The sequence below is a fragment of the Budorcas taxicolor genome, chromosome 7, assembly GCF_023091745.1.
Source record: "Budorcas taxicolor isolate Tak-1 chromosome 7, Takin1.1, whole genome shotgun sequence".
Lineage (NCBI taxonomy): Eukaryota > Metazoa > Chordata > Mammalia > Artiodactyla > Bovidae > Budorcas > Budorcas taxicolor.
Window position 1 is genome coordinate 9,746,737 of NC_068916.1, and position 26,412 is coordinate 9,773,148.

General features: G+C 56.5%; 1 protein-coding gene across 1 annotated transcript in view; it reads left to right on the forward strand.

Annotated features, from left to right (window-relative positions):
* Positions 1-26,031, forward strand: part of BRD4 (bromodomain containing 4) — an 87,823-nt gene extending 61,792 nt beyond the window's left edge. Inside the window, exons 7-20 of the mRNA XM_052643754.1 lie at positions 659-787; positions 6,084-6,293; positions 6,811-7,010; positions 7,288-7,583; positions 8,596-8,706; positions 17,767-17,819; positions 17,956-18,331; positions 18,906-19,499; positions 21,682-21,794; positions 21,893-22,055; positions 22,189-22,319; positions 22,474-22,679; positions 22,769-23,003; positions 23,293-26,031. Of these exons, the coding sequence (XP_052499714.1) occupies positions 659-787; positions 6,084-6,293; positions 6,811-7,010; positions 7,288-7,583; positions 8,596-8,706; positions 17,767-17,819; positions 17,956-18,331; positions 18,906-19,499; positions 21,682-21,794; positions 21,893-22,055; positions 22,189-22,319; positions 22,474-22,679; positions 22,769-23,003; positions 23,293-23,361 (2,886 nt within the window). The 3' untranslated portion in view covers positions 23,362-26,031. The remainder of the gene's footprint in view (positions 1-658; positions 788-6,083; positions 6,294-6,810; positions 7,011-7,287; positions 7,584-8,595; positions 8,707-17,766; positions 17,820-17,955; positions 18,332-18,905; positions 19,500-21,681; positions 21,795-21,892; positions 22,056-22,188; positions 22,320-22,473; positions 22,680-22,768; positions 23,004-23,292) is intronic.
* Positions 26,032-26,412: the final 381 nt, after the last annotated feature.

Consider the following 26,412-nt stretch of genomic DNA (forward strand, 5'->3'; position numbering starts at 1 on the left):
TTGGCATTTTTGGTTTTGTTTATTTTAAGCCTTTGGCATTTTTTCCATGTGGGAGTGGAGTAAACCTGTCCAAACTTGGGCAGAGCAGAGGACATTGCTGTGTTGCTTTTGATTGGTGTCCTGTCCGACATCAACAGGACAAGTACAGGCCAGGTCAGAACTAGGCCCAGCCCTCTCTTTACAGTTGTAGCTTAAGCTTTGTCTCTATGGATCCTGTGTACTCTTGCCAGGCACAGTGGGTTAGACGCTAGCAGGGCATTTCCTGGCCTTGAGACTTGCTGTTAAAGTATCTCTGTGTCCACCTGATGCTGAGGACTGAGGTAAATAGCTTCTCCCCACTGCTGCTGCTGCTAAGTCGCTTCAGTTGTGTCCGACTCTGTGCGACTCTGTGCGACCCCATAGATGGCAGCCCACCAGGCTCTGCCGTCCCTGGGATTCTCCAGGCAAGAACACTGGAGTGGGTTGCCATTTCCTTCTCCAGTGCATGAAAGTGAAAGTGAAGTCGCTCAGTCGCGTGCGACTCTTTGCGACCCCGTGGACTGCAGCCCAGAGGTCTGTGTTAAACTCCGAGCCATTAAGAGGTTGACTTGCTCCTGCAGACAGCCCTTCTTGGAGCAGGGGCAGCCGTGACTAACCAGGACCCGTCCTGTCTTTTCAGTCTAAACTGGAGGCCCGTGAGTACCGTGATGCTCAGGAATTTGGTGCCGATGTCCGATTGATGTTCTCTAACTGCTACAAATACAACCCTCCTGACCATGAGGTGGTGGCCATGGCCCGCAAGCTCCAGGTGAGGCTCCGGGGCAGCTCCGGGCGTGGCACCCTGCAGCAGAGCAGGCTGGGGTCCTGGGCGGGCCAGGCCTCTGGGGGGCCTCAGCAGGCTTTACTTGTCGCTTGCTTTGGTGTAATGCCATGTTGCTTTGGAAGAGTGGACTGAAGTCAGAATAATACATATATTTTACATTGGGATTATTTCCTTTTTGATTAAGGTAGGGCGGTTGGTTTTGGTCTCGGGCATTTTGGGTTTGGGGTGTTCCACTGAAAGCCCCCCCCCCCCCCCAACCCCCTGCATCCGATTCCCCTTGGCCGGAAGCGTGCGCATCCTGTGCATGGCCCAGCTCTTCTCCAAAACAGACCTGGCTCAAGTCGGCGAGGGACACTCCGGCCAGGTAGACACTTTGTCCCAGCTGTGAGCTGAAGTGACTGCTCACCTGCGGGCCTTCACTAGAGCCTTGAAAGCCGTGGTGTTTGCCTTCCTGCTGCAGGGTGGCTGCCTCTAGACGTTCCGTGTGGCCTTGGAGCCCTAATGGGGTGGGATTCTGGCCCCTTCAGGTTGATTCTAGATGGTGTGTGCTGTGGAGTGCACACGTGGGTGGGGGCGAGGGGGCAGATTACAACATAAATATGTGAACTAGCTCCACTTTTCTTTTTTCTTTTTTTAACAAGGAACAACATATGCCCAAATTTCAGCAGAGACATATCTTTTGAGTAGGAAGATCAGGAGTTAAAAGTTATGGAGAATAAAGTCAACATTTAGTACTGTTACCTGTTTTCATTATTATAATTTTTTGAAATCACATGTAATGAAAATTCCCAGCCTCTTCTCCCTAAGACCCCAGGTTGCACTTCTGCTTTCAGGGTCAGAGCAGGCTAGACCACCCGTTGTCACACGGTCCACATCACACATCCTGTGACAGGCTCTCCCCTGGGGTCTGGGTGGGGCTTCCTCGCCCCAGGCTTTCTCTGTCAGCTGTGGAATGCTTCAGGAAGCGAGGACTTGCACAGGGCCTCTGGTGACCTTGGGTCGGTGTCTGTCGGAGGCCGCTCCGGCTCTGCTGCCCACCTGCCTCCCAGCTCTGCTGGCTTCACACCCTGTCCCAGGCTCACCAGCATGTTCTCTCCTGTGTCATCGTCTTGGAGCCAAGATGTTCTTTCACTTGGGCCTGTCTGGGTCAGCCTTTGGTGGTCCTGAAACTCTAGGTATTTAAAAAGAAAAGAAAACCTTACTAGGATGAACCTGGTTATTGTTAATTAATCATGCACTCAGATTTGAAGGTTCTTATTTCTGGTGACTGTTTATTATTTTATTTCATTTAAGGTTTTTTTGTTTTTGGAAGGGGCGCTCTCTTCAGTTTGGTGCTGTGTCATCTGCTTTCTTCACAAGGTTGCCTTTTCTGCTATTTACTTTTACATTTGCCATCCTAGCTGCTCAGGCTTCATGCCTGTGCTGCAGTTCTGAGACATCACCACCAGGTGGCAGTGGTGCCCTCAGAGCCACACACACACAGAGAGAGCATTTTTTTTGTTCTGGGAGTGCCATGAGCATGCCCAAACATGGGATTTACTCATAGCACGGACACCGAGGTGTTTGCCACACGGCAGCTCTGTGCTAAATGTTGGTTCCAGATACAACGCTGGAATGGGACAAGGTCCTTACCCTTGAGGAGGGTCCACTTAGGAGGGGGGCAGAGGGCAGTGCCCAGTGTGCCACTCAGCACAGGGCTGCCTCTGCCCCCAGCTTGTTTTGCCCCTCACAGGATGGGTCTCCATGCTACTGAAAGTAAAATGCCTGGAAGCGGGTAGGGGTGTCTGCTTCAGCAGAGTTGACGTGGCAGGTCCCGTGTGGGTATTTCTGGAACGCAATTCCTGTATTTTGTAGCATTTAGAGCTTTGTTTTTCTTCTTTCAAAGTTTTCCAGGATCAATGGTTTAGGTGGCTAGATTGCCTACTGGGGAAGAGGAGCAAAAATATTCTGGCCCTTGTTTGTGTCAGTAAGAAGAGTTGAGACCTGCTGTGCCCAGGGGCTGGGGTTTACCCAGGAAGTTTTATGGGAAAGGATCCACTTTATATTTTTTCATCCAGCCTCCAAATGCTGGATCTTTAGAAAGCCCACATCCCACCTCCTGGCAGCTGTGGTCACAAAGATAGCTAGGAACCCTTGGGTTCAGGGTGTCCTTGAGACCCTGCAGGTGACTTGCTAGCCTAGCTACTGGGCCCAGAGCTGCTGCTGGTACTGTCCATTGCTCTCTGTTCTGCTGTGAAGGGAGGCGTAATTTAGGAAGTTTTGTGCTTATGTGCATTACCAGAGTTTTATTTTAGCAGAAAGTGCAAATTCATGGTGGTACACAATTGTTTTACAGCAAGGGAAAAACATTAAACTGAGGAAGGAACATACATACGCAGGGCCCCAATGTACCTCCAGTATATGTCTGGTTGTGTGTGTATCTGAGTGTCCCCTCATGGCTGCGTCTCCAGCACCTGGGGCCAAGTGGGCCTCCATGGCCTGAATTCTACTTCCCACTTGCATGCCCCCAGCCCCTGAGCCTGGTATGCCCAGGTATGGCTAAGCCTGAAAGCAGTATCCAGGCGGGGCAAAGACGGGCTGACTGGACAGCACCTCCCCTTTGGTCTCCAACTGTGCTCAGCTGAAGGCTGGTTTGTCTGAGAGTCTTCAGACACCACCGCCTCCCAGCACCTGAGCATCTCTGTCACTAAAGAGGGTGGGGAGCTTCCTCCATGAGTCTGATACAGCCCAGAGTAGATGGCCCTGGTCAACACTATAGTGAGAGGAGGTAATTTGCTCCCTGAAGCCAGGGTTCTCTCTGATGTTGAGAATTGCGACTGTGGCCCAGGTCCTTGGAGGGGGTGGAGGTCATGTCATGGTAGGCAGAGTAGATGGGTTCACCTCAAGGCACTACCGTCCTAGCACAGAAGGCCTGAGCCCTGCTCCCCTGGTGTGTGCTGCTGGTCACTGCTCCTTCCTGTCACTCCCCCCTCCTGAGACACTTGCCCTGGCTGCGGCTCACTGGATTTTACTGTCTCTTGCCTGACCCCACGCCACTTTGATCTTCTCTCATTTGTACCATCCTGTGTGTCTGCAGCCTTTGTTACTTTCTTCTCATTCTTAGGTCTCAGGTTCCCCCGCAAGCTCTTTGCCAGCTCTTGCTGTTTCTGCCTTAGCACTTAGGACACATTATAACAATCTGTGTTTGCCCCCTTGAGGACAAGGAGCACATCAGTCTTGTTGACCACAGAGCAGGTGCATGTTTGTCTCGGTCACTTGGGAAGGTTTTCTGCAGCAGCCCTTAGCTCACTGGCACACAGGCCCAAGTGTGTTCCCGGGGTGTCCCCACTAGGGCTGGAACAGACGAGGGGCTGAGGGATCGTTCAGCTGGGCACAGCCCAGGAGGCTGGCGGCCCATTTGGCCTTCTGTCGCATGCTCCTTGCTGTTTGGTTTTGGGGCCTTGGTAGGTCAAGGGCCAGAAGCAGCCAGGGAGTGGAAGGAGGCTTCATTTCCACAGCAGCCATAGCCTGTGGGGGCAAGAACAGGGGTGCCCTTGTGGTAAGGTAGAGCTGTCTGGCAGCTGGTATGGGGGGCTGGTTCACAAACTGGTGACACAGGTAGCTTCTGCTTGGTAAAGGATCACCTCCCAGCAGCACCAAGTGCTTGCAACTCTTGGGGTCCAGCTGCCCCACCGCCTTCTTAAACACACTTCTCCAAGTGTGGGCCCGGTTCTCCTAGATGTTTGTGGGGGGCAGTCGTGGGCCTGAGCCTGCCCACATTCAGGGCCCTGTGGGCAGAGATGGGCTTGCCCACAGGGTCTTATGCCTGGCAGTCTGAACAATGATGGTGTCTGGTCATCTCTCCTGTTTTTCTTCTTCATTGCCCTTGGATATGCTCCAGGATTTATTTCTGAATAAATATAGAAAGCTATTGCCCTTCTTAACCTGAAACCCACTCAGCAGAGTTCAGGCAGGCACCTTGTTTGAGGGGAGAAACTGCCTTGGAGGAGGTCAGACAGTGATCTGGAGGGGAGGGAACAGTACCCCAGTCTGCTGCCCAGATCATGCTTTCCCAGGTCTCTGGACATGGGGGATCTGAAGATGTGTTTCTAGAGGCATCAAGAGAGTCTCCTAGGTTGCGCCCTGTCAAATACACCCCAGTTTGAAATAGCAGTCTTGGAGTTTAACCCTGTGGCCCTTCTGGGCCCTGCTGTTCTCTCAAGCATCAGTTTGCACTTGAGAAAGGTCCCCCCTTCTGTTGAGTGAGTTGCTGTATTAAACGGGGCTTAAAACAGGTCTCAACATCCTGCTGGGAAACCAGCTCTGTTCCTTCCACCACTATCAGTTCTGAGTCGTCATTGGATTTCTGGTGACAAAGCCCCTTGGGTAGAGAGGGAATGGCCAGCTAGCAGGCGAGGCAACACACAGCTGAACCCCTGGAGCCCAGGAAGGATTGCTGCCCCCCTGGGTTCTGTGAGCCACGCAATTCCATCAGATTTCTGAGTCTCAGAGTCGGAAGGTCTTGGGATCTCCTGGGGTGGCCTCTGGTGCTCAGTCCCCCTAGGGCGTCTGCTCAGGTAGCCTCTGCCTCACAAAGCCAGCCCTCCCCATGGCTGGTCCGCAGTGCCCCACACTGCCTCTGCACTTTCTCGTGTTTCTGCTGTGTCCTGGAGACGCAGGTTGTGGCTCTGTGCTGTGTCCTGGAGACGCAGGTTGTGGCTCTGTGCGGCACACACTCCCACCCTGGGGCCTTCATGCCCTCTAGAACTCTAAACCTACAGGCCGTGTCTGCTGCCTGTGGGGATGTGAACCGTAAGAGAGCCTCCTGTTCTGTTCAGTGTTGTGTTCTGGTGCCCAGCCCAGTGTCCAGCAGGCTCCCCTGGGGGGTGCCGACTGAGCACCAAGCTGTCAGGAGCCTCAGAGCACTTTCTCTGTGAGCCTGTCCAGGTCTGCAGCTGTCAGGGGTCCCTAGCCTGATGTCCTCATTGGGCCAGCCATCCACTGTGAGATGGGTCCTTACTTAGGCCACGTCTCTCAGGGAGTGGGCATCAGGCCATGTTGGGAGTGCCTTTCACCTCCAAGTGAGATTTGAGAGAGGAGTTTTGAAGAGCTACTGGGAGCCCTTGCGCATGCCTCAGCTTAGTGGCAGGAAGGGGGTCACCGCTGACCCAGCCCTCTCTGCTTCCTGTCGAGTCAGCCCTCCCAGCCAGGAATGGCATGGTGTGGGCCGCAGTCCAGGCGCCGCCCCCCGGCACCCAGCAGCCCTCATGGGCACGGCTTCCCCTCCCTCTCCTGCCTCCAGGATGTGTTCGAGATGCGCTTTGCCAAGATGCCAGATGAGCCTGAGGAGCCTGCCGTGGCCGTGTCCTCCCCAGTGGTGCCGCCGCCCACCAAGGTCGTTGCCCCGCCCTCCTCCAGCGACAGCAGCAGCGACAGCTCCTCAGACAGTGACAGCTCCACTGACGACTCCGAGGAGGAGCGAGCCCAGCGGCTGGCCGAGCTCCAGGAGCAGGTGAGGACAGAGGCAGCCCAGTCTCCTCCTAGCCCCCGCCTCTGGCCTTTGCAGTCCGTGGCCCGGGGCAGCCCTGCTAGAGGGAGGTGTCCGCATGATGCCCTCGGCTTTGCGTGCCAGCAGGTCCCCTTGTGCCTAGTCAGGTGAATGTTGTTCATGCTTACATGTTCCCTGTGGGTATGGACGTGGGCTGACATGGCCATTCTCTGGGCAGAAGTCAGGCTTCTGAACTTTCTGGTGTCTCGAAGGAGGTGGTTGAGCCAGTTTGTCCGTCTCCTGGGGCCTCTTGGATGCTCACCTCCCTACAGTTTGGCCTTTAGAGCCCAGACGTGTCTATACACTTGCCCAGCCACTTTAGGGACCAAGGATGGTCATGAGGCTTGAGTGTCAGCTCCTCTGACAAGGAGGACACTGGTCTGCCCTGGGGGTTCAAGGGTCTGGGTGGGCCTGTGCCCCGCGGATATCTGGTGAGATGACAGGTCATGACAAGAGTGTGTCTTGCTTGTCTGCATCACAGCTCAAAGCCGTGCACGAGCAGCTTGCAGCGCTTTCACAGCCCCAGCAGAACAAACCAAAGAAAAAGGAGAAAGACAAAAAGGAAAAGAAAAAAGAAAAGCACAAAAAGAAAGAGGAAGTGGAGGAGAATAAGAAAAGCAAAGCCAAGGAACTTCCTCCCAAAAAGACCAAGAAAAATAATAGCAGTAACAGCAGCACGAGGTCTGTGGCCGCCCCGCCTGATAAATGCCCCTTCTCTGGGACGGGCCCTGAGGGGAGGATGGTAGGGCGTGGTGGGCAGCCAGACACCCCCAGCTCACTGGTCTTGGTCTCAGCCACAGCTCCGCACTCACAGAGGGGTGTTGCCAGTGTCCCCTGTCCCCTGTGAAGACCACTGGGAGAGGGTGTAGAAGCCTCCCCAAGCCCTAAATGAAGGGATGGGTGCCCACCTTTCCTGCAGGGACCCATTCCTAATGGTATCTGCATCACCCCTTCGTAGCAAGAAGGAGCCAGCACCCTTAAAGAGCAAGCCCCCTCCCGCCTATGAGTCGGAGGAAGAGGACAAGTGCAAGCCCATGTCATATGAGGAAAAGCGGCAGCTGAGCCTGGATATCAACAAACTGCCTGGCGAGAAGCTGGGCCGTGTGGTGCACATCATTCAGTCACGGGAGCCCTCCCTCAAGAACTCCAACCCCGACGAGATCGAGATCGACTTTGAGACCCTGAAGCCATCCACCCTGCGTGAACTGGAGCGCTACGTCACCTCCTGTTTGCGGAAGAAGAGGAAACCTCAAGGTGCCCTTTGGCCCTCTGGGGTGGGGCTGGGGTGTTCCCAGTCCCGGGTAAAGAAGAGGGCTGGCAGGTGGGGTCCAGCGCTGCCCTTGCACCCCTATTAGCCAAGCCCCATTAGCACATTAGCATCTTTAGTTAACTTGGCCTTCCAATCCTGGCCCTCTCACTCTGCAGGCTGTTTAAATTTCTGATTATGAAGTCTGTGTCCTCGACATAGAAGCCTCTGGAGGGTGGTGACATCAAACTCGACCCTAGGCTGTGGGGCGCCTTTCTTGACCTCTCTGGCAGATGGCCCTTGGGGTCCTGAGGCACCCCCCTCCCTCACCTCTTTGGGGTCTCTGGGGTGGGGGGCATGGCTAGGAGGGAAGCATTAGATTGGCACTGCGCCTGCCTGCTGTCTTCTCTAGCTCCTTGTGATCCGCTCTGCAAGTCTTCCAAGTGGCTCTTTGGTGTTATCGGTGCCTTGTCTTGGCTCATGGTTTTGTCTCAGGACCGGTAGGATTTAGAATCTGAGTCAGTGTTTTGCACACAGCCTTCATTCCAGCCCAGACTGACTTGGGGTCCTTGGCACCCCCTCCCCTCTGTTCAGGGTGTCACGCGGTGACACCCAGCCTCACTCTGCACACTGAGGTGCTGGGAGGGCCCCTGGGGCCTTTTCCTTGTCTTGCTTTGTCTCTGGTTGTTGTGCCCACTTTAGGTCTTCTCCCTGCTGCCAGAAAAGTAGCTGAGGGGGCACACTCCCAGCAGTCCCTTGTTAGGGAGTCCCCTCCTGTCCTGGTCTCCTAATCCTCGGTGAACCCTGTGAGGGGGTATTTTGAGAGATTGAAGGGGCCTTGAAAGTTGAGTATAAGCCAGGATTTCAGCTGGCGTGAGTGGTGGTAGGCTAGCTGCACCTTTGGGAAGTGTGGGTCGGGCCAGGGTCTGGAAGGCCAGCAGCCAGTCTTTGGGAGCAGCCCTTTGGCTCATGGGGCTCTGGGTCCTGCCTGACTCTGTTGTCCCTGTTGTTTTATTGCAGCTGAGAAAGTTGATGTGATCGCTGGCTCCTCCAAGATGAAGGGTTTCTCGTCCTCAGAGTCGGAGAGCACCAGCGAGTCCAGCTCCTCTGACAGCGAAGACTCTGAAACAGGTTAGGTGTCTTTGATGTAGTCTCACCACACTCCTGCCTGTGTTCCACTCTATGTCCAGGCTACCAGAGAGCAGAGACGGCAGTCATAAGAACCTGCTGGGCCCTCCCATCTGTCCATCTGGTCACCCTGTTGGCCTCTACCTGGGGTGGTGGGTATCCCAGCACCTACCTCCACCCCACCCCTGACCTGGGCTGGGGACGGAGACAAGTGGCCAGTGGTATTGACACTGCAGAGCCCTGGGAAAGGAGGAATGGGGGCAGATGATGGAATTGATCTTCGCGTGACCCTGCCCAGCCTCAGAGTCCCCCAGCAGCACTGTTGCACGCACCTCGGCCCTTTCAAGTGATGTGCTTCGGCAGGTGTGGAGCAGCCTGCTTTTGGCCCCACTGTTCCCGGGGCTTAGAGCGCTGCCGTTCTCCCCGGAGTTTGCTCACTGCTGCATTGGCTGCTCCTAACTGCACGCACTTGGACATGCGTGTCCTGTACCTCTAACAGTTCCTTCTCTCCATGCTCCACGGGTGTGCACGTGTGCCCCCTGGTGCGGCTGAGCAGCAGCCTTGACGTGGGAGGCGGGGGCAGGTGGAGATGCTAAGAGCTGTGCCCGTGGTGGGACAGGAGATCTTTCCTCCAGACAAGCATTTCTGGTTATTCTCAGGGGAGCTGATGCTCAGACTGGCCCAGAGGGGAGGCTGGGAAGAAGCCTGGTGGCTAGGCTGCTCAGTGAGGTGGAGCTGACTTCCTGTGTCTGGATGCATAGGGTTGTTGGTGGGCAGGCAGGTGCCTTCATCGGCTGAGTCGACAGTCTGCAGACCACCCAGAGCCTGCCATGGGCCCGTCCCTCCAGGCAGGCTGCAGTGCGCACATCCACAGTGGGCAGCAAGACTCCTGGTGTGTGCTTCCGTGTACCTAGTCCTGTCTCTGATACTTTACTGTAACTGGAAGGAAACGACAAACTCCACTTAGTTCACATAGATAGATAATGTGATCCGGCGGTGCCGAGGAGGTATGAGGGTTATTTGCAGCACTTGAGAAGAGTGGTGCTGCTCTGAGGTGTGTGGGTCCTGTGGGGCAGGGGCCCCCTGGACCTTGTCACTGTCCCTTTTCCTTTGTAAGGACACTGTGTTTCCCACGTGATGGGGAGGGGAGCCTTCTCTAGGACATCAGTGCTCTGGACTACCTCCTTTCAGTGGGCCCAAGTGATGTGAATTCCATTGAGGATATTCTGTATTTATTGAGCTCCTGTTGTATGCAGAGACTGCTGTGGGTAGTTTGCTGGTCACCTCTCTATCCTTTACCCTTTTTTCTTTCTTAGTAACCAGCTCCCTCTTCCAGTGCGTTTTAAAAATCTGCTGGCCAGTAGGGGGCGCCACACCCCGTGCTTGCTGAGGCAGAGTGGGGCCTCAGGCCAGGGCCCAGCGCGCTCAGCAGGGTGAATTGCTGTATTCTTGGGCCTAATTAGCATTCCAGGTGGCTGCTGACTTCTCACTCTCAGTTCCGGCCAAACCTCAGGTTTGCCTTTGCTTCTGGGGTTTTGGACCTCCTGTGTTTTCTAGCAGCCTTCTCCTCCTAGGGGTGTTGCAGCCCTTTCCCCTAAGGATCTGAGCAACCAGAGAAAACCCCAGAGATTGAAATTGGCAGAGGACCTGAGGGCTAAAACCGTGCCACCAGGCCCCGCCCAGCGTGGTGCCTTAGGGCGTTGTGACCGTCACACCCCGATGTCCCAGTCTTGAGTCCAGACGGTGGCTTTTGTCCCTGACTCCTGAGCTTCTGAGTACCCTGCACCCCGCCTGATGCCGCCTCCTGTGGAGTAAGCATGACGGCATTTCCAGCAGCTCTCTGCTGCTGCCGAGATTTTTTTTTTTCCTTCACATTTTTTCCTCCTTTAAAAAAAGTGGAAAGATTGTGCAACAAGTAATCTGAGAGTCCTGGGAACAGCTGTCCTGGCGGGAAAAAGGGCAAGATTTACAGTCTCGGAGCCGCCAGCCTGCAGGCTCCCAGGCTCCAGCAGTCCAGCCTTGGCGGCTCCCTCGGCTGCCTCAGCTCCTTCTTCTCCCCAGGCGCCCTCCCTACCTTGAGTTTTGTGAGGCTGTCCTTTGACTGCGTGGTTCTGGCTTTTCCTTTGCCATCTCTGTGCTCCGGGAACTGACCCGAGAGCTTCTGCTCTTGGGAGGGACCAACTCTGTAGGTTTGTTCCCTGCACCTCAGATGCTACAGGTCCCACGTGGAAACCTGTGTCCTGGTTCCAGGGGATGGGCTGTCTGCCACCACCCTCCTGCACAGGAAACTGCTTACTTGCTGAGTGGTTCCTCGTGTGGGGTCCATGGAGCTGGGTAGATTGCTGTGACTAGGTACAGGTGGTTCTGCCTTGGCAGGGAGGACGAGTGAGGGCCTGGTGGGGGGGCCACTGGGGGTATTTCTCTTGGTCTCTGGGGGCTTAACTGTTTCGCCCTTCTTCTTGTGTTTCCATTTGGATTAGAGCTGAAATTCCTGAAGGGCCTGTATTTGTCAGTTCTGCCAACACAGCCCCAGGACTCGAATCACCAAAAGAAACTGACCAGAGGCACTAAATTGGGGCTAGGGCAGTGGTAAGTGGCCTCATCTTTGGCCACTGTTCGTAGACAACTGCCAACTGCTCAGGACAGGGGGGCTGGCTGTTGGGACAAGGCTCCTGTTCAGGGATGCAGTGCTTCCACAGACTGGGGTCGGGGGTCTTTCTGCCCCAGACACCGTGTGCTCCTCCTCCCGTGAGCAGCACTGTTGGCCAGACCCACCATATCTTTTGAACCCAACTGTTACCTGAGTCATAGTCTTCCATTGAGCTTTGATTGCGATTAAACTCTGAATCTGCTTGAGAGGTTTAGTATTGGGACAAAGACAGTGGTACAAGGGCCACCCTCCCATTGCCCTGGAGCCAGCATAAGCTTTCACCCCATCCCATTGCTGATTGATGTCTGGCTCCTCCCCAGTGCTACCCACAGGTTTTATGGGAACACAGGGCTGGACACCACCTCCTGTCCCTCTCAGGAGCATCCCTAGCCTGGGCTGGGATAGGAGTTCAGAGCATTCTCCTGGACTTGGTTTTGGTCTTCTGGTTGCAGAGGGAGCACACACCAGCTATTTTAGTCTCCTGGTTTCCTTTTCCCAGGATTGGAGCATGTGGGTGTTTCTTAATAGCTCCAGGGGGAAAAGGTATGCTTTATGTTTTGGAAAGACTTGAGCTGGAAAGTGCAGACAGAGGCCGTGGGGCATACTTCCTAGACAACCAGCCTCAACTTCCGCGACCCCGGGTCTTGGAATGACTTGGTTCCTGTCCCATCTTGAGGCCTGCTGCTGCCCACTCCAAGGGTGTGATGCTTGCTCTTGGGGAAGGGCTGCGTCCCTGGCGGGGGTGGGGGTAGGAAGAGATCTGGAGGATGGGGCTATAGCCAGTCTGTCTGCAGTGCCAGGCGACCCCTCACACCCACACACATGCAGGGAGGGATGCGAGGGCTTCCCGGGCGAGGGCGCGCCTTGTGGAATGTGCCTTGAATGAGAGAGCAGCCGGTGGGCGGGTTTTTCCCACACACACACACACACTTGGGGACCATGGGAGTGCAGTGTTGGTTGCATCCGTGATTCTAACAGAAGCATCTGCTCTGCTCTGTGGGTGGGAAAGAGCCCCAGCCCCTCTCCCCAGTCAAAGGAAGCTGCATTTGATGCCTGGGAAAAAAGAAAGGACAACTTTCTTCCTCAACTTTTTATTTTTAATTTGTTTTCTTCCTTAACAGTGTATGTCATTGGCTCCTGTTTTTTATAATTTTGCTTGTTTCTTGGAGTTCAGAGGAACGCAGAGGCTGTTAGCTAGAGGTCTTACACTCCAGAGCTCCTTTCTTAGGGGTATTCCCTCCTTCCAGCTGAGCCCCAAGGCAGGGTCAGCATTACCTCGCTGAGATAGGGTGCAGAAAAGTGGACCCTGGGGGGTAAGAACAGAATCCGTGGGTGCCCAGTGGGTGTGGCACACCACGCAGGACTTCAGAAGTGAGGCAAGGAGAGGACAGGCGGGATAATCTCTCGGCCGCAGAGCCCAGCAAAGGAGACCCCAGCACGCAGTGGGCACACGTGGAGCTCGTTACTGGAAGCCGTTCTGTCTAGAGGCATGAGCAGGCTCAGGCGGTTCTGGAGACGTCCGTGCGTGCCTGATCCGAGGCCCTTCTTAGGGGAAGGTGGGCCTGTCCCCACCCGCAGCTGGCCAGGCAGGGGTGGAACTCACAGTTGCGGCGCTGTCTTCTCGTGCCCTGACAGCAGGCGGGGCACCGGAGGCTGGCTTGGTCTGCAGTTCTTCTGTTCTTTATGACTTGAACGATACATTCCACACCATTTCTCTCACACTGGTTTCTCTCTCCCTCTACGTAGGTCCTGCCTAATCATTGGACACGGACTCTTAATAAAACGGTCTTCAGTTCCAGATTCCTTCCCAGCAAGCTATAGCTTAAGTCCATTTTCTTCCGTGAAAGGGACAGGACTCCATCAAGTTATGGAATTCCTCAGAGCCCTGGGCCTGTCCCCCGGGGTGGATTAGTCATGTTCAGCAGCTCACACCTAGTCCCGCCTCCGGGAAGGCTGCCTGCCTGGCCGCCCGCCCGCCCGGGCCTCCTGTGTAAAGACTGCCTGGCTGTTCTGCCCAGCCTCCCTGGTCGTCTGGGGTCCTCTGAGTGGGTGGCATCTCCCAGAGGGTGATGACAGTCCCCCTGCACACACGTTCATGCGGTGCTGCTCCGTGTGCAAGGCCCCATCACAGACGCATTTTCTGTCTCCACCCCTCCCTCTTTTGGGGGGACTCTGGATCCTAACTGCTTCCCTCCTGGACCTTCCGATGATGTTAGCCCAGGGAAGATCTCACTCAGCTCAGCCTCAGGAAGAACATTGTGACATCTAGAGTCTCCCCAAGTGAGGAGCGAGGCTTTAGAGGCGAGGCCAGCTGGGCCCAGGGCTCCCTGGGGCTGTCCCTCAGCCTGCCTTCTCTGGTGGCCCACGCGGCTCTGTTGGCCAGGGTCGCCCACCAGCCACAGCTGACTCACAGCCCCCTGGAGTCCTCTCTGTTTCCATCGTTCCCACTGTTGTCTGTTGGGCATCTTCCCAACTTCTTTGGCCTCTTCTAAAGTCGCACAGGGAAAGTACCTCCTAGGCGGCCTCCTTGCCCCTCCCTTCCCAGGTACATAGACGCAGACCGCAGGAGCTGCCAGGCAGGCCGGGAGAGAGGGACGTCTGGGGAGACATGGCCGTGCTGCCGGCGGACCTGACTCCTCCAGCCCACAGTCCTCGCCCCCACTGGGGGTCGGGATCAGGGCTAGTAGCACGAGAGGGCTGGCCCAGTCAGTGGTGAGGGCATTGGAGCCTTTGGGCCCTTTTCGTGCACATGCAGGTACTCCTCTCGGTTCAGCCCCCAAGAGTGATGGGAGCTGCTGGGTGGGCCACATCATCCAAGCCCTCTGAGAGGCACTGGATAGGCTTTTTTTTTTTTTTGGCTCTAAAAATAAACATCAGCCCTTTTTTGGTCATGAATCCAGCATCTCAGCAGAAAACTGCCTGGCGTGAAAAGTCCCCTAAGGAATAGTGTTTTAAGTGTAGTTGGTGTGTACTTCGAGGCCTGACCGTCTCCTGGCATTTTGGGATCAGCCTCCTCCTGCACCTGGGAGCGGGCTTGAGGAGGTGCAGTTGGCCAGCGCCTGCGTGGAAGCCCTGGCCCCCTCCCCAGCTCCTTGGGACCTTGGGCCCAAGCAGCTGTAACAGCCCCAGACTGGCCTTGGCCTTGGGTTCTGCGCTCAGCCTCCCCAGAGCCCCTCGGGCCCTGCAGTGATACTTGGGAGTTCCTCAGCTGCTCCCGGATCCTCCAGCCGGTCAGCTTCCAGTTGAGCTCATTTGCCAAACAGACTATTTTGAGCTGCCCTTTGGCCTGTTCCTGATGTGTTTCCAGTACTGCTTGGCCTGGCTTGGGTCCGGGGGCTTCATGCCCAGAGATTCCCACAGGACAGTTGGGAAGCTGCTGGCATTGTCTTTCTGGGAAGATTCTGCCGTCTTGGAGCAGATGGCAGGCTAGATTCCCATGGCATCAGCCTGTGTGCCACCCCACCCCTTCCCACTCATGGGCACAGAGGCTGTAGCCCCAGGCCAGCTCTTCCTGTGTGATCCTTGCATCTCCTATATTCAGGGGTCCTGTCCTTGCCCATGGTGCTTCCGTCTGACAGAGAACTTGATCGTTTGACTCGGGCTGGCACCGGTGCCGCAGGAAGAGCAGAGCGAGCAGAAGCCCGCCCACCCTTTCAGCAGCCTCCAGTGTGCGGGCAGTGGGCGGTGCCAGCCGGGCCTGAGAAGTTGCTCTAGGGAAGGGTGGGAGGCTGGGTGTCTGCCGGTGCGGAGGCTTCCAGTCGGTTCAGTTGAGGGGCTCTGCACCTCTGCCCTTGCCTTTGGTCCTGTCTCCTTCCCTTAAGTTGTGGGGGAGTGGGGAGGAATCAGTGTTTTAATCAGATTTTACAAAAACGTTTTAATTCTTTGTACAATTACCATCCTATGTAAAGCTGAAATTTGTGTTGAGTTCAAGATGTTCATGGAATAAAGATCACACAGTACTTGAGGCCATCTTCATGTAACCCTTTCTAGAGAGTTTTGTGTGGGGGGTGTCTTGGGGCTGGTGTGTGGTGAAGTTGTGCACTTCCTGTCTTGTCTTCCTGCCACGAGGCGAGTGGTGCACGTGAGCCAGCTGTGACAGCCCCAAATAGGCTCCGGCACCCCTTGGTCCCCGCCGCCGGCCCCTTGAGTCCTCTGGTCCTGGTGGTCTGCTGGGTGCCTGCTACCTTCTCTCCCGCTCTAGGCCAGCCCCACCCCGTACTTCTGTGCAGCGTGGGGGTGATACTCCTGGTGACCTTTCTAGGGCAGCTGATACCCACTCCCTGGATCCTTAAGGGCCCCATTGCACTTTGTCCCCACTAGTTCCCTGGGTGGGCCTCTCTCACTCATGGCTGCAGGGAGATGGTGAGGGCTCAAAGCCACTTGTCCTTCTTCTGTGTTGGAAAAAAAGTTTTCCTTATTAAGGTCATGAGATGACAGGCCACCTCAACCCCATCCAATCTTCTCCCTGCGACACAGTGTCCTATCCTGGTCATACTTAATGCACTGACCGCTTTCGCACCCCCAGGCCCCCCAAAGGCAGGCCAGGGTGTGAGCAGCTGCCGCCAGCCTCCCTTGAGCTGCAGTTTCTATTGCTGGAATCCACCCTGGGAGGGGAGCCCAGCCTGGGAGAACGCCCCGTCCTCTTCCTCCTACGTGCCATGCTCCAGCCTTGTGTGTGCAGGGTCCCCTCGGCCCTGGGCTTCCAGCCTCTGTATGGTCCAGCACCCCTTCACCCCGAGGCTCCCAGACACCTGGCTTGTGGCCCAATCCTGCAAACTACCCAAACTGCTCCCTTTGATACGTGTGACTCAAGAGTGTCCTTTCTACCAGGTCTCACATGTGACCCGTAGAGTCCTGAGCCCTGTATCCTGGCATCTTCAGTATCTGGGTTTGGGGGCGGGCCTGCAGTTCCTCCACCCCAGGTGTCCCTAGTCACTGCCACTCGTGTGAAAATGGGTCTAGCCGCAGGGTTCTGTGTCACTGTCTTACCTCTTGCATGGAATGGTGAGTTCTGGCAGGGCACGAGGTCTCCCTCACCCCTTTAAGTGGCACGCTGCACCAAGGCCATACGCCTCTCCAAAGCTCCCTTAGCACTGCCCTCCATGAAGCAACTACCAGCGGAGCTAGCCCCACTTTGGGCAAAAAACGTGTGTTCCAGCACCAGCGGCAAGAGCCAGCACCCTGGTGAGGAGCGCAGGGGAAGCCAGGCGAAGCGACAAGGTGCCTCTCAGTGACAGACACCCCAAAGGCACCACGGGCGGGGGTCCCAGCTCCCACCTGGTGGTTGGTGGCTTCACTTCCCAGCCCTGGAGCCCTTGCCAGTCTTCCCCTCCCTGTCTCCCGCTCCAGGATGTGCACCCAGTGGTATTTGGCTAGGGGAATCCCGTGGGCCAAAGCTCCTTAGCGTGAAGCTGTATAGAGTGGGGGCAGAGGGGCTCAGGCTGGTTCTCGCACACTCCTCACAGAGACGGGCACACCCCAGATGTGCGCACACAGTGGCCGGCACCAAGCCGCAGGCTCCTGAGAAGCAAGGACACGTACTTTGTCTCCCTGCAGCACATGAACCGTGTTCCGACACAGGGACTTCTCTGAGGCCGGTCTCCTGAGAGGAAGAGGAGTCTGGCCAGTGGCTGCCACCTCTGCTGGCTGCAGCATTGAGTGCCTCCCTCATTGGTTCCTGGGTCGTCCAGAGAGGCTGGCTGGCTGGCTGGCTTGCCTCTTTGCCTCTACAAAGTGCACACGCTTGTCAGCACTTCCCACTTGTCAGCACTCTCCTCACCTGTCCCACGGCTCTGTGGCCAGGGCCTTGGCCCATGCTGGCACCTGCGGTCCCTGTCACCCCAACCTATATATTTCTGCTTGGGACAATGGGAAGGCGCAAGTGTCACAGGGCAGTGCAGCTGGAGGCCGCCGAGTTGTTACTTCTAGTCTGTGTGGCTGGGGCAAGTCCTTCGACTTCTCTGAGCCTTACTTTGCTAGTTTCTTAAATGGATAAGATCATTTCAAGCACCGTGGTGGTCCCAGGGTGAAGCAGGTTGGGGTGCGGATGCTCAGATCCCTGTGGAGGCGTCTGACTAGCCAAGAAGGGGAGATGGTTGGGCCAGGAGGTCCCTCGTAGCTCAGTCCCCCACACGTTTGGGTGTGCTCTTGTCATGAAGCTGGTGGTCTGGAGTTTGGCGGGGAAGCTAGACATGGTCCCCGCTAGGAAAAAAGCCACAGGCAAATGGGTAGGTGACACCTACACATCTTTCTCTCTCCTGTGACCCCCCCAGACGGAACCCGGTCACCCTCCCTTCTCACTGTCACTTGGCCCTTCTCCTGAACTCACCCTCTGTTCTCTCCTCGCTCCGCGTGGAAGGCCTGCTCCCAGTCTTCTCCCTTAGAGCCTCACCGCCTTCTCTTTACCTCCACAGAGATGGCTCCGAAGTCAAAAAAGAAGGGGCACCCTGGGAGGGAGCAGAAGAAGGTAGGTGGTTTCAGGGGTGTCTCTGAGCAAGTGGGCAGTGGCCGCCTGCCTGTGTGGGCCCTGGCGGGGAGGGGTCCCGTGTCTCGCCCAGACATGTGTGGCCTGCCTCACGTCAGCCTGTCCTGTCTGTCTTCAGCACCACCACCACCACCATCAGCAGATGCAGCAGGCCCCGGCCCCGGTGCCCCAGCCACCGCCACCGCCGCCGCCCCAGCAGCCCCCGCCACCGCCACCCCAGCAGCAGCCTCCGCAGCAGCCCCCGGCCCCGCCCCCGCCCCCCTCCATGCCGCAGCAGGCGGCCCCCGCGATGAAGTCCTCGCCTCCGCCCTTCATCGCTGCCCAGGTGCCTGTGCTGGAGCCCCAGCTTCCAGGCAGCGTCTTCGATCCCATCGGCCACTTCACCCAGCCCATCCTGCACCTGCCTCAGCCCGAGCTACCCCCTCACCTGCCCCAGCCTCCTGAGCACAGCACTCCGCCTCATCTCAACCAGCACTCGGTGGTCTCTCCTCCAGGTGAGCAGCAACCGCGCCTGCGTGGGTCTTAGCACGGTGACGGGCTCCTCTGAGCGGTGGGTAGAATCCCTCTTAGCCTCAGCTGTCTGGTCACTCAGGAGATTAGCCACTCCTTGGGCCCATTCTGGAAATGATGCCAGAAGTGTGGACAGGACAGGCCTTGCGTAGAGAGACAGTGCTTTGGTGCAGAAGATACTGATTCAGGTCTGCTGGGCCAGGCCTCACAGCGTGAGGTGGGAAAGGATGGGACACCTCTGCAGCTCCCAGTCAGGGGTGGGAGGGCACGAACTCTCATCCTGCAGGGGATGTGGGGATGAGGAAAGACCTGGAGGGTGAGTGGAACGGTTGGAGGGGAGGGAGGAAAGCTGGGGGCACGGAGCACCGGGCAGGATGATGCTTGTTCCTGTAGCCCTCCCTGGATGTCATCCTGACTCTCAAGTTCTGGGGAAGCCTAGGAGGGTGGGGAGAGGTTGCCAGTTGAAGGGAGACAAGTCAGAGGGCGGGGTGGAGGAGAAAGGCTGGGCCGGGGGCCGCACAGTGTGTGAGCCTCACCACCCGGCTCCCATCCTTGCAGCTTTGCACAACGCGCTGCCTCAGCAGCCATCACGGCCCAGTAACCGAGCTGCTGCCCTGCCCCCCAAGGCTTCCCGTCCCCCCGCTGTGTCGCCCGCCCTGGCCCAGCCTCCCCTCCTCCCGCAGCCCCCCATGGCTCAGCCCCCCCAAGTGCTGCTGCAGGAGGATGAAGAGCCACCTGCCCCACCCCTCACCTCCATGCAGATGCAGCTCTACCTGCAGCAGTTGCAGAAGGTGCAGCCCCCCACGCCACTACTCCCTTCCGTGAAGGTGCAGTCCCAGCCCCCGCCCCCCCTGCCGCCCCCTCCCCACCCCTCCGTGCAGCAGCAGCTGCAGCAGCAGCAGCCGCCACCGCCACCCCCACCCCAGCCCCAGCCCCCACCCCAGCAGCAGCACCAGCCCCCCCCCCGGCCTGTGCACATGCAGCCCATGCAGTTCCCCACCCATATCCAGCAGCCCCCGCCACCCCCCGGCCAGCAGCCACCCCACCCACCCCCCGGCCAGCAGCCACCCCCGCCGCAGCCCGCCAAGCCTCAGCAAGTCATCCAGCACCACCCTTCACCCCGGCACCACAAGTCAGACCCCTACTCCACTGGTAAGTGTCCCCACACGGCCCCCGGGCTTTGGGGAGGTTGGCTCCAGGCCCAGAATCTCGTCCCCGAGGAGCCAGGTGGGTCAGCTGGGTGCGGCAGGCTGATATGAGCTCGGAGCTGAGCCTCGTAGGCTCTGGTTTGGTTGGAGAGAGGCAGCTGAGGAGGGGCAGTGACACTTCATGCAGTGTTTTAATCAGGTGTGCATCTCGCTTGCAACCCGAGGTGACAGATGAAGGCCTCAGTTGGTCAATTTTTTGGAACTCAACTCCTGCTAGGAACGGGAGCCGAGAGCCCAAGGAAGGCACCTCCTCTGCCTCCTGGGGTTGGGGCAGGCTTCCTGGAGGAGGTGACCAGGATGAGCAGGAGCTAGTTTAACAAACCGTGGGGTGTAAGGTCCAGGGTGAGCCAGGAGCAAATCTGGGCAACAGGGGCTCTCTGGATACCTGCCTGAAAAGGTGCTCTGCCTTTGGTGTCAGGAGGCTCCCCTGGTGGAGCTGGAAACATGTCAGGGAGAATTGGGCTGAAGCTCAAAGGTAGTAAATGACTTCCCTGGGAAACGGTTCACGTCTTCTGCTCCCAGCCTGTAGCCTGACCTCAGCTGCCCATTCTCAGTCAGCAGCATCAGACAGGCCAAGCCCTCCTGCCTTTCCTGAGTACTTGTTTTCTAGGTGTCTCTGACCTGAACACTCTGGCAGTATTCTTGTTGATGCCTCATGGTGTGGTGACATGTGAGTGTCAGAGCTGAGGGATGCTGTGGGTGCTGCCGACAAATTGAATAAAGCTGTTGGCTTTAGGCTGTGACTATTCCTAAACCCGGTAAAAGCTGCCAGGTGCCAAGTGGCTCGCTGTGCACCCTGAGCTGAGAGCAGCTGGCTGTCGTTTCTAGGGAAGACCAGTAGTGGTCCCAGCCCCTTGCAGACGGCTGTGGGTTTCCTCAAGCCTGAGACCAGGGGTGGGCTGGTGATGAGATATCTTTGGAAGAGTCAGCATCTGGGGCAGAGCAGGTTCCCTCTGGCTGCCTGTGCTTACAGTCCCTGGGCGCATTTCCTCTTGAGTTCTGTGGCCTGGACTGGGTCACAGGGAGTGATGTGTGTTGGAGTCCAGCTGGGGGCTCTGGGTCAAAGGCCAAGTTTTTGGAGGCTAAGGAGGCTTGGTAAGCATCCCTGGGGAAGGCCAACTTGCAGGCACTGCCCCAGGCTGCTGGGCTCCCCTTTAGGTGCTGCTGGGTGAGCCACCAGGAGTCAGGAGATGCCTCCGTGTCACAGGCCTGGGAGCCATCAGCTAGGTCCACCTCAGGAGGGGCTCCCAAGGGAGCGACCCGCCCGGGGTTGGGGGTGGCTTGTTGGACTTGTGTGTTTGTGGATTTCTGGCAGGCCTGGGCCAAAGCTGCCTGGGTCCCCCAGCATTGGCTTGGATGAAGGTGGGTGTGCCAGCCCACTTTCTGTAAGAACCACATGTCCATTGCCTGTTCTACCGTTCTGCTGTGGTGTAGGCCAGTCCCAGGCTTCTCCCCACTGTGTGGGTCTTACAGGTTGAGTCGTGTTGGGGAGGTTCCTGGGGGTCCGGTCTTAGACCCGAAGCAGCTGTCCAGGCAGACTGGCAGTCATATGGGGACAGCTGGGTACCAAGGCTGCCTGCTCTGTGGGGTTACTGACATCCCTCGTGTTTGACCCAGATTATACCATCGGACCACCTGAAGAACTTTTAAAAAGGACATAAGTCCAGACCCCACATAGGCCCAAATGTATCTGTACTTTTTAAAGTTTCTTAATGAAGGCTGTTTTTCCTGACACACAGTGGTATCAAACAACCAGGATTGAGTTCATGGCTCCGTAGAGCCCTGTTTTACAGTGAGCGCAATGAACACAAATGAGCTCAGCTGGTGAAGAATCCGCCTGCAATGCAGGAGAGCCCGGTTTGATTCCTGGGTTGGGAAGTTCCCCTGGAGAAGAAATTTACCCATTCTAGTATTCTTGCTTGGAGAATTCTCATGGAAAGAGGAGCTTGGTGGGCTGTAGTCCATGGGGTTGCAGAGTCAGACACAGTTGAGCCACTAAGCACAGCACAGTGAGCGGAGGGCCCAAGGTGCCAGGGGCTGAGCTGTTGTGGGACTTCCCTGGCTGGGCTCAGGGCCTGTGACCTCCACACCAGACTGGCTGATAAGCTTCTTGTTCCTTCTCTTAGGTCACCTCCGTGAAGCCCCCTCCCCGCTTATGATACATTCCCCCCAGATGCCACAGTTCCAGAGCCTGACCCACCAGTCGCCACCCCAGCAAAATGTCCAGCCTAAGAAGCAGGTAAAGGGCAGGGCTGGGCATCAGCCCCCAGGGGTGGGGGCGGGCGGGGCCAGAGGTGGCTGTCTGCCTCACCGGCTCCCATGCCTGTGCTGTCCCAGGAGCTCCGAGCGGCCTCCGTGGTCCAGCCCCAGCCCCTGGTGGTGGTGAAGGAGGAGAAGATCCACTCACCCATCATCCGCAGTGAGCCCTTCAGCCCCTCACTGCGGCCGGAGCCCCCCAAGCACCCGGAGAGCATCAAGGCCCCTGTCCACTTGCCCCAGCGTGAGTGCCCTCTCCAACCCTGGCAGAGGTTGAGGGCCTCCGGCCTGCACTGGGTGTGAGCTTTGTGTGGGCCGGTCAGCTGTGCCCTGCTGAGGTGGGTAGGGCCCAGGCCCACGGGCTGTTTGTGTTCCAGGGCCTGAGATGAAGCCTGTGGATGTCGGGAGGCCTGTCATTCGGCCCCCTGAGCAGAATGCACCCCCACCAGGGGCCCCAGACAAGGACAAACAGAAACAGGAGCCGAAGACGCCAGTTGCACCCAAAAAGGTAGGAGCGGTTGGAGCCGCGAACGCTCCTCACTCCCACCCCCCAGGGCCCCCGGGCAGCTGCCTTGGTGGGCGCATCCTCAGACTTCGGGCCTCTCGAGGAGTCTAGGCACAGCAGAGTGTTTCACCAGCCCTGTGGTCTGTCTGTCTCACAGGACCTAAAAATCAAGAACATGGGCTCCTGGGCTAGCCTGGTGCAGAAGCATCCCACCACCCCATCCTCCACAGCAAAGTCCTCAAGCGACAGCTTCGAGCAGTTCCGCCGCGCAGCCCGGGAGAAGGAGGAGCGCGAGAAGGCCTTGAAGGCGCAGGCTGAGCACGCAGAGAAGGAGAAGGAGCGGCTGCGGCAGGAGCGCATGAGGTGGGCGCGGGATCTGGATGGGGCGTGGGGCTCCCTGGGCTCAAACCCGCCCCCATGCGGACGCTGACATGGAGCCCTGCCCTGCCTAGGAGCCGGGAGGATGAGGATGCGCTGGAGCAGGCCCGGCGAGCCCATGAGGAGGCACGGCGGCGCCAGGAGCAGCAGCAGCAGCAGCGCCAGGAACAGCAGCAGCAGCAGCAACAGGCAGCTGCCGTAGCTGCCGCCGCCGCCCCCCAGGCCCGGAGCTCCCAGCCCCAGTCCATGCTGGACCAGCAGAGAGAGCTGGCCCGGAAGCAGGAGCAGGAGCGAAGGCGCCGGGAAGCGGTGAGCCAGGGTCAGGGGGTCTCTGCTGGGCACCGCTGGGAAGAGATCCACCCCTGGGGGAGTTGAGAAAGGGGACCCTGAGGTCCAGGAGGTGGCGGGGTGCAAGCAGAGAGCCGTTGGGCAGGAACTTGGGGCCGAGCTCTCCTTGTTTGTGCTGTGCTGGCCCTCTGGGCCTCCAGGGTGCTCAGGCCCGATTCGGGAAGTGCTGCAGTGTGGGCTTGTGGGGAGAGCCATCGCTGGAGGGCAGGGCACCGAATTTCACTTCCTCCCACCCTCCTCTCTCCTCCAGATGGCAGCTACCATTGACATGAATTTCCAGAGTGATCTGTTGTCAATATTTGAAGAAAATCTTTTCTGAGAGCACCTGGGTGACTTCTGACTTTGATTTCCTGGCAAAACGTTGACTCTCCATAGTGTTAGGGGCAGCAGTGGAGGCAGTAGCAGCGGCGAGGGGTTGTCTCCAGGTCTGGCTCTCCTGCATGCTGTGCCTGGGGCAGGCCTGGTGGGCAGCTGAGGATCGCAGAGCCTGTCTGCCTTACAGCCAGCCGGACGTCCTGCCACCCCCACAGGACGTCGGCACAGGGCACGCCTCGCCATGAGCAAGTGCCGGCTAGACCCAAGCCCCGAGTCCCCGCGTGTGGGGCAGAGGCCCTTCTCTCTGCCAAATGTCTACACAGTATACACAGGACATCGTTGCTGCCGCCACCGTGACTGGTTTACTGTCCCCAAGAGCGTGACGTTCGTGACGTCCTGCCCGCCGGGAGTCCTTTCCCACACCCCAGCTGCCGCTGCCCACACCCAGGAGACCAGGGCAGGCTTGCAAGAGCTGGAGGTGGCAAGGGCGCTGGCCCACCCCCTTGCTGGCACTGACTTTGCCTTGAACAGACCCCACCCCTCCCTTCCCCTCCCCCCACAAGCCTTTAATTGAGAGCCGCTCTCTGTAAGTGTTCGCTTGTGCAAAAGGGAATAGTGCCGTGGAGGTGTGTGTGTGTCCATGGCAATCTGGAGTGAGGTGACTGTCACACGCGTGTGTGTGGGCCGGCCTTGCCTGGCGAGTGAGGCCACCAACCAAAGTCAGTTCCTTCCCACCTGTGTTTCTGGTTTTGTTTTGTTTTGTTTTTTTCTATATATATATTTTTTGTTGGATTCTATTTTATTTTTAATTCTTTCTTCTCCTCCAGACACAATGGCACTGCTTATCTCTGAAATGGTGTGATCGTCTCCTCATTGAGCGGCGGCTGCCACCGCGCTGTGGGTAGTGTGTGACCGTGGCTGTACTGTGTAGTGAAACATAGTTGGCATATCTTTGTTTGAAGTTTGTTGGTGACTCCACCAAACTGGTGTAAAAAAAACTCAAAAAAAAAAAACCCACACACACAAAAAATACAAAACATACAAAACACAAAAAAAACTGCCTATATTTTACTCAGTTTCAAACTTTTACTAGTCTATTTTTAATTATAAAACCAAAAAACTGCGTTTTCTTATCCTTTTTTCCTCCCCCCATTTGTTGGCTTCTTTTTATTTTTAACGTAAAATCTGTTGGGGTTTTTGGGGTTTTTTTTTTTTTTTGAGTTTTTTTTCTTTTAAAACCAGGAGAGGAAGGGCCAGGGGGTGAGGCGGGTGCAAGGGGCCATAGGCCACAGACAGGCAGAGACTCCCTGCCTGGCGCTTGGCCCTACCAACCGGCTGCCCCTTCCCGACTTTTTTTTTTAATTTTATAATTGGAGCCCTTGGTGAGGTTACGCGTGCCATGAGAACCCACTCTACACCATGACGCTGGCGCCTCAGTGTTGGCCAAACTCTGGAGTCATTGACTGGTTTGACTTTCATACGGTGAATATGCATTTGGTCTGTACTGATCATGGAATAAACACATCTCTCTTTTTTAATGCTGGTGTCTCCCTGATATTTCTTTGTGAACCACCTGCTGTTGCCTAGGCTAAGTCTCCCCCCCCCAACACACACACGCACACACACGCACCACCACGGTATAAGAACTACCGCATGGGACCACCTGGCCTGTCCCTGGGCAGGAGCTGCCCCCTCTAGACTGAAGCTGTTAACTGGGAGCCCAGGTACCCCTTCTCCCTGTGGACTCAAAGTTGGTGACATGCTCCAGCAGAACCTGGCCAAACTCCAGACAGTATTCTTTCCCTTCCTCCATCCTGATCTCCTACTCACCCAAAGGACTTGAGCCACGTCTCCCACCTTGCCTGCCTCTGCCGAACTCCTTTCATTTAAGCTCAGGGTTAACAAGATACTTAGATAATGTACATCCCCCCCAGATAGGGTCCTCACCCCACTCCACCCCTAAGCCTGCCGGGTGGACACCCTGCTGGGCCTGCCTGTGCACCCATCTGTACACACATGCCCCAGCCACAGGGTAAGGGCAGTACTCAAGAGCAGCCCCCAGGATGTAAGATGAAAGTTTATCACTTAACACGTATGCAAAGACACAGTGGTTGAAACACTTCCAGCACTGTTTATTAACCCACATTCTCCTTTTTTTCAAGTAGAAAGGCCCTGTATCTTGGGTTTGGGATCTGCCAAACGTCCCAACTGATGGTATATGTAGTTCAGGCATTCAGCCAGAGACCTGCCCCACTCCTCCCCCCACCTTCCCCCTCCCACAGCACTTCCTTATAAACAAACCACTGTGCTGGTTCAAGTGTGACTTATATTTTGGTTCCATGGGGTTTCTTCCTTCTCATCCCACTCTCATTTTTTGTTCCGTGTTTTGTTCAGAAACTTCCCCAGGCCAAGTCTGTTTAGCTGGAGAAACGGTTTTGTCTGCACCTTCCTTCTAAAGATTTAACTCTGCCATGGCCCTCTCCACACCTCCTTGAAGGGTGTTTCTCTAACTGGGTTGTAATTAGAACTTGGATCTACTATTTAATTTCTCTGGCCACTTCCCATCCCCTCCCACAGTACTAGAAATCTTAGTTCTATACAAGAGTAAGAGGTGTGTACGAGCCCATACTGTACTGTATGCACGGATCGCTTGGCCAATAATTATGTCAGTGAATCTGAGACTTGTATTAAACACTTTAGACATTTGTAGAAGGGAATTCGTAGACTTTTCACTTATATACTAAAAGTTTTTTTTTTTTTGTGCAGTTCTCATTGCAAAAATAAACATTTGTACTGAATATAAAATTATCATCCTGTGACTACTGCTGTCTCTTTGTCTAAGGGTAGAGCTTGGGGATGGGTCTGCGTAGGGGGAATTTAGGAGTCGGTGTTCTGCAGAAGGGAGATCCACAAACACCCCCCAGCCATGGCTGGTGTGTGCAGCAGCCAGGTTAGAGGCCTCAGGAGGAGGGATTCCTGGATCAGGTGGTTGGAAAATTGATTTGATGGAAAATGTAAGTGAAACCAAAGCCACGATACAGGCTAATTGTACAAG